Here is a 7,495-nt window from a genome sequence, read left to right as displayed (position 1 = left end):
GGCATTGTAACCCAGAACCCAGTGCCGTCGAGTCGATTCTGACTCATAGCGACCCTATAAGACACGGTAGAACTGCCCCCAAAGAGTTTCCAAGGAGCGCCTGGTGGATTCTAACTGCCAACCCTTTGGTTAGCAGCCATAGCACTTAACCACTATGCCACCAGGGTTTCCATGGCATTGTAGAAATCCTTTAAAAATTTTTTGATATAAGACAAATGTATTTATTGTGAACATTTTCTTGCAGTGTGTGTGTGGCTTGCCTTTTCATTTTCTTACTAGAGTAAAAGGACATTTGTAATACTGTTAAAGTTCAATTTGCGATTTTTAACAAATGCTAACACTTTTTTATCTTCCTGAGAAATCTTTTCCCACCCACCAACGAAAACAAGGTTCATACAATCTACCTATGTTCCTCCGAAAGTTTTTGTGTCTTAAGTTTTATCAGATTAATGACCCATCGATTATTAAATTTGGGGGTATGCTGGAAGTTTACAGAGCAAATCAGTTTCTCATTCAAAAATTTATCCAGATTGTTTTGTGACATTGGTTGTAACCTCCATGTTATGTCAGTACTCTCCTCCTTTCCCTTTCTATCCCAGGTTCTCTGTTTCCATTCCTCCAGTTTTCCTGTCTTTTTCTGCCTTCTTGTGTTTGCTTTTGGGCTGATGTGTCCATTAGTCTCCTATATGTGATTGAACTATGAAGTACATCCCTCATGCATGTGTGTTATTATAGGCCCTATAGACCTGTCTAATCTTTGGCTGAAGGGTGATCCTTAGGAGTGACTTCAGTACTGAATTAAAAGGATGTCCAGGGACCATACTCTCAGGGTTTCTCTAGTCTCTGTCAGATCAGCAAGCTCACTCGTATGTGTGTGCACACGCGTGTGCGTGCATGCATGCAAACTAGAATTTTTTTTCCATATTTCTCCTACTCTGTCCAGGGCACTCTATTGTGAGCCCTGCCAGAGCAGTCAATGGTGGTGGTAACTGGACACCATCTAGTAGTGCTGGGCTTAGTCTGGTGAAGGTAGTGGTAGTTGTCGTCTATTAGTCCTTTGGACTAATCCTTCTCTTGTGTTTTTGGTCTTCTTCATTCTGCTTTGCTCCAGCCAGGATAGGACCAGCAGATATATCTTAGATGGCCACTCACAGGCTTTTAAGACCCCAGTCACCACTGTCGGATAGAAAACATTTTCTCTATAGACTATGTTATGCCAATTGAGGTACATGTCCCCTAAGACACGGTCCCCAGCCCTCGGCCCAGTAGCTCTGTCTCTCAGGGCATTTAGATATGTCTGTGAAGCTTCTATGCCTTTGCTCTGGTCGAGTTGTTCTGACTTCCCCAGTTCTATCTTGATTTTCCCTACTCTCACTAATAGTTTGTCTAGGCTTTCCTAACCTAGCAAAGTCCCTGCTTAACCATGTTTGCCCCCTGAAGCTATTTTGTTTTGCTTTTCACCTGTAAAGATCTTCTCTCTCTAGTTCTCCTTGTATCACTTCAGGTACTACTCACTGAGAGTTCCATATATGATTCTCATTTTATCTTTTTTTTCTTGGTGTCTTCTCTATGCTTTTACATCGCAACCAGGGATAGAACTCAAAGGTCTTTACTAATTTACTGAATATTTTTAAAGGTTATATTCATGTAACGTTCACTCATTAGTTTTAAGTTCCCAATATATATCAAAAATTGGGAATATAGCAATGAATTAAACAGGGGAACATTTCTGCCCTCATGATGCTTAAATTTTAGACATAATAAAGAAGTAATAGTTCTAGTTATTGTGAATAAAATATGGTATAAAATTAAACTTCCTCTCACTATGCTACTAAACATCTCTTTTCTTTTAATCAATCTCAAATCCTTTCTTCCCAACTCAAAGGAGAATATTAGGTTGTTATATGCATCTATTCTATTTAGATCTGAGAACTTTTTTTCTGCTGTCAATCTTTGAATTATTTTTTAGCCATTTCCTAATTTTTTGTCTCCATGTTTTATTTCCTGGGCCTTTCTCAAAAGTCTATAAACATTTTTTCAACCTCTCGTAAAAACACACACACACACACACACACACACACACACACATATATATATAGGTCTTCTTTTCTCATCTATTTAACACTTTATTATTTCTTATCTTTTCAGAGCTAAGGGACATAAAAGAATGGTCTAGAATCTATGTCTTTACCTCTTATTATCTGCTTAATTATTCTGCTCACACCACTGCTTAAACTACTCCAGCAACTCACCAACATCTGTGACATTACCTATCCAACTGAATCCTTTTGAAATTAATTTACTTAACATTTCTTTAAATGGCAAAACTACCAATTTACTTACGGAAATTCTCTTTTCCCTGGAATTTCAGGAATTTGTTATCTTCTGTTTCTTCATTCCAATGTCATTGTTGGTGCTTATTTTAAACCAAAAAACCAAACCCACTGCCATGGAGTCGATTCTGACTCATAGCGACCCTATAGGACAGAATAGAACTGCCCCATAGAGTTTTCAAGGAGTGCCTGGCAAATCTGAACTGCCGATCTCTTGGTTAGCAGCCATAGTACTTAACCACTGTCCCACCAGGGCTTCCGTGCTTATAGTGACTGCTTATTTAAAACCAGTCTTTAATTTACATCTCTGACTTTGATAGCCAACATTATAACAATTGCTCCCTGTCTTTATCTACACTTCAGACGTTCCTCCTTATTTCCAAACTGTCAAGGCACACACAGAACATCATCCTGGATATCATAGGAATAGGCCTTGTATACTATATCCACAATTAAATTTATTATTATACAATAAATCATATTCCTGATTCCAAATATGTTAGGTACCTTCATTTTCTTTTAAGGTGCCCTTCCTAAAAGCTCACACCTAATTTATCCTCCAGGGGCCCTGGTGGTGCAGTGGTTAAGAGCTCAGATGCAGTTTGAATCCACCAGCTGCTCCTTAGAAACCCTTTATGGCAGTTCTACTCTGTTCTATATGGTTGCTGTCAGTTGGAATTAACTGGCAATGGGTTTGGTTTAATTAGTCTCCAAAACCTACAATTTCTTCATCAATAATGTTTATTTCTGTTTCCTCTTTCTATCCTCATTATCATCGATATAATCCAGAGGCTAGAAATTGAATGTTCAAATAATGTGACAGAAAAAAATACGGAAGTAAAGGTATAATTAAAAATTATTTGAGATAAATTGATATGCTTTGATTACTTATAAAACAGTTTGAGTGAGTTATCAGAAAGAATAGGGAAATAGAGGGATAATAAAGAAATGTTTTGGAGATAAATCAACACTTTGGGTGATATTTTGAAAAGTGAGAGCACTATTAGAGGGAAAAAAAATATTGAGGGTGGCTTCAACTTTATTTGATAAAGGTAAAGACATTCGCAGAAAAGAAAATAAATTAAGAGAAGAAGAATCATTCTAAGGTATGCTGAGTGCCTACACTACTACAATACTCCAGGTTTTGTTATAAAACATTTTCTTTTACTCCCCTAACGATCCTATTAATGGCCCTATTTTATTTATTCTTTTTAAAAGTTATTGGTTAGGATTACAATTTTTATGTTGCTACTTATACATTTTGTTTTCTAAGTTTTCTGTATTAAACATACAATTTTTGATTATCAGGGGAAAAAAATTTTTTTTTAAATAGAATTCCAGTTTATATAGGGTTCTGCCAGACTTCCTAACCCATCTGAACTCATCTCTTTCTAGCTAACATATTTTGCAACCGTAAGAAAAACGAGATACATTTATTCACAAACAAAACAGATTTACTTGCATTTGAGATTGTACCTCCTCCCACCCCGGTTTCTGGACCTGGATGAACTCTGGCTCCGGCTCTTGAGGCTGCGGGTCTGGGTCGGACTTCTACGGCTCCTGAGGCTCCGGCTGCGGCTGCTCCGGCTGCGGCTCCTCCGGCTCCTGTGGCTCCGCTTGCGACTTCTCCGGCTGCGGCTCCGACAGCGGTTCCTTTTCCCTCTGCTTCGGGAGCTGTGCCTTTCCCGACTTTTTGACACACGCTTGTGAGACTTCTTCCCCCTGTGACTACTACTACTTTTCCTCTCAGATTCCCCGTTTCTTTTGTAGGAACGGTCTGAACTAGAACTTCGTCTTCTCCTTGGCCTGCCATAGTAGTCATCATGGCGGCCCATCTTCTCTCTCCTGCATGAGTTCTTCGCAAAGGATGAGCCGGTCCGATCTGGGGACAGATGCATGTCTCTATCAGCTTCCCCAAATTCATTGTTGGGATTTCTGAAAACGTGAAGAAAGTTGCAGTGTTTTCCTCTTGGACACTGCTGAGTTTCAAATACACGACAAATTGCCATTTGCCAGCGGGTCACCGGGCAGAATTCACACTGCAGCTGTCTTCCTGCATACCACCGTCCATTAAACAGAGAATGGGCTGCTTGGCATTCTTCTTCCGATTGATACTGAACATACACGTTGCCCCTAAGATGAGGTTCAGAGTTGCAGCTGACCTTGAACTGAATCACCTTCCCCACATTCTTGAATTCAGGAAGCACATCGTCATAGAACTCTAGGAACTGCTGGTAAGTTTCCTCTTCACTGTACTCCAGGCTTGCATCAGGGTCGTAGTCATCCATTCTGCTCTGCTCCATTCCAAATGTTGTGAACATGCTTTTTATAAGAAGAGTGGGGCTCGATGCTGGGAAACTATGTTTACGTGAACACCTATCTCCAAATCTGCACGCTCCTGTTTTACTGTAGAATGGACAATAAGCTCGATCTTTCTCCGTGATTCTATTTTCCAACTCATTTTCAGCCTGATGCGGCATCTTTCGCACAGTTTTCTCTCTTTCTCTCTTCTGTAGTTTCTGCTCCTCCTCTTTTCTCTGTTTTCTCTGTTGCTTCCATTCTTCCCTGAATTTTTTCTCTAGTTCTTCCTGCCGTTTTCTAGCTGCCGCTTCTTCTTCAGTCTTTATTCGGAATTCGTTTTGTGCCTTCCGCTCTCTCAGCAACCACTCCTCATGTAACTTTTGCCTCTCTGTCTCCAACAACTTCTCTTCTTCAAGTTGGTATTCTTCAATAAAAACGTCCCCCTCCTTCATCTCTTTCTGTGAGAGTCCTGAGTCTCTCAATTGAGCGAGTTTCTGCCGACGCTTCTTTCGTTTCTCCTTCTTCAGGGTAGCCCTGTACTTTCTGTGGTGCTGCTTCTCGAGAAACAATACCTTCTCGGTCGCCGCCATCTTTTCAGCGTGCTCCGCCCACAACCCCTCCCCCTCTCATGGCCCTATTTTATTATAAAGAAAATTAAATTTCTAAACTGTCAAGCTACTTCCCAAAGTCACACCACAACTAAGTTGAAATTCAAACAGGATTGTAATAATAAAAAAGTCTGAGTTATTTTCTCCCCATCTCTAAATATAAAAGATGCTCAAAACAAAATATTGAAAACAGACTTCATTAATTAGAAATACGAAAAAACACAAATATAGTGAAACTTCTTAATATCCCAGCAGACTTTCACACGATATAGTGTATTTTTTATATCAGTGATGATCATCATATATTCTTGAAAATACTGGACAAAAGTTCTTATGAGTTGTAAGTAATAAATTCTGGAAAACAATTAAGTTCTGCTTTACATGTCTTCTTATATTTATGCATATTTAAAACATTAAGAATTTTTAAATTAACCTAATTTGTTCATTTAGGATATTCAAAGCTTTTCCTATCTTTTTATTTTGTATGTTTCATTTTAATTATTCTATCAGTTCTTACCAGAGACTATTGTTTTGTTGTGGCAGGCAGGGATTTGTAGCTGTTTTAAATGTGTTTCATTATGAAATCAGTTGTGTACCTGGGAAACATATCTATCCTTTACTGCAAAATTTAGGTGAGTATAAAAATTAAGAAATTTAAAATAGACATCTAAAAAAAAATCTATCATTTGTATACTAAGTTGTGTGCCCGGTTATCATTACTGAACATACTGGTCAAAGATTCTATGGATAAATACTTATCAAAAGGGGAAAAATGAAGAATGGAATTTCTAATTTTTTGACTTTTGACAGTCATGTAAACACCACCACAATCAAGATATGGAATACTTGCATTGCCTCCAATACTTTCCTCCTGGTAATTCCATGCAGGGCTCTTCTCTCATACCAAGCCTCTAGCAATTGCTAATCTGTTTTCTCTCAATATATAGTTTTTAATAATGTAATATTAATGGAATTATACATAGTAAAATGATTTGTGTCTGGGTTCTTTCATTTAGCACAGTGCTTTTTATACTCATCTATATTGTTGCCTGTATCAGAAGTACTTGCCCCTTTATTGCTTAGCAGTGTTCTAGGAAAGGTGTGCGTCAGGGTTGTATTCTTTCACCATACCTATTTAATCTGTATGCTGAACAAATAATCCGAGAAGATGGACTATATGAAGAAGAACGGGGCATCAGGATTGGAGGAAGACTCGTTAACAACCTGCGTTATGCACAACCTGGCTTGCTGAAAGTGAAGAGGAAGGACTTGAAGCACTTACTAATGAAGATCAAAGACCACAGCCTTCAGTATGGATTACACCTCAACATAAAGAAAACAAAAATCCTCACAACTGGACCAATGAGCAACATCATGGTAAACAGAGAAAAGATTGAAGTTGTCAAGGATTTCATTTTACTTGCATCCACAATCAACAGCCATGGAAGCAGCAGTCAAGAAATCAAAAGACACATTGCATTGGGTAAATCTGCTGCAAAGGACCTCTTCAAAGTGTTGAAGAGCAAAGATGTCACCCTGAAGACTAAGGTGCGCCTGACCCAAGCCATGGTGTTTTCAATCACATCATATGCATGTGAAAGCTGAACAATTGTATAAGGAAGACAGAAGAAGAGTTGACGGCTTTGAATTGTGGTGTTGGCGAAGAATATTGAATATACATACCATGGACTGCCAAAAGAAGGAACAAATCTATCTTGGAAGAAGTGAGGCTAGAATGCTTCTTAGAGGCAAGGATGGCAAGACTGCGTCTTACATACTTTGGACATGTTGTCAGGAGGGATCAGTCTCTGGAGAAGGACATCATGCTTGGCAGAGTACAGGGTCAGCGGAAAAAGGAAGACCCTCAACGAGGTGGATTGACACCGTGGCTGCAACAATGAGCTCAAGCATAACAACGATTGTAAGGATGGTGCAGGACCAGGCAGTGTTTTATTCTGTTGTGCATAGGGTCGTTGTGAGTTGGAACCGACTCGATGGCACCTAACAACGACAACAACAAAACAGTGTTCTAGTGTTCAGTTGTATGTACCTAACACCATTTGTTTACCTTTTGCTTGTGCCTGGACATACTTCAGCATATACCTGGAGTATGTCATCCTAATGGGACCTAGGGAACAAGAAGAAATGACAAGAACATGTGGGCCATGTCAGTTTAAGGACTAAGGTGCCCCTGACCCAAGCTGTGGTGTTTCCCATCCCCTCATATGCATGTGAAAAATGGACACTAAGGAC

General features: G+C 39.2%; 1 protein-coding gene across 1 annotated transcript; it reads right to left on the bottom strand.

Moving 5' to 3' along the window:
* Positions 1 to 561: 561 nt before the first annotated feature.
* On the bottom strand, positions 562 to 5,491 carry LOC100672738 (U2 small nuclear ribonucleoprotein auxiliary factor 35 kDa subunit-related protein 2-like). The gene is made up of 2 exons (XM_064286314.1): positions 3,810 to 5,491; positions 562 to 616 (listed from the first exon to the last, which is right to left on the bottom strand). The coding sequence occupies exons 1-2, from the start codon at positions 5,222 to 5,224 to the stop codon at positions 562 to 564; spliced, it is 1,470 nt and encodes a 489-aa protein (XP_064142384.1). The 5' UTR covers positions 5,225 to 5,491.
* Between the last annotated feature and the right edge of the window lie 2,004 nt (positions 5,492 to 7,495).

Source organism: Loxodonta africana, chromosome 5, assembly GCF_030014295.1.
Source record: "Loxodonta africana isolate mLoxAfr1 chromosome 5, mLoxAfr1.hap2, whole genome shotgun sequence".
Lineage (NCBI taxonomy): Eukaryota > Metazoa > Chordata > Mammalia > Proboscidea > Elephantidae > Loxodonta > Loxodonta africana.
Note: the sequence above shows the minus strand (reverse complement) of the source record. Positions and strands in the feature narration are given on the sequence as shown.

Coding starts and splice junctions, on each gene's coding strand:
- LOC100672738 (XM_064286314.1), bottom strand. CDS start 5,224: ATGGCGGCGACCGAGAAGGTATTGTTTCTCGAGAAGCAGCACCACAGA. Junction 617..3,809: donor AGAAACCGGGGTGGGAGGAG/GTACAATCTCAA, acceptor GGAAAACTGGAG/GAATGGAAACAGAGAACCTG.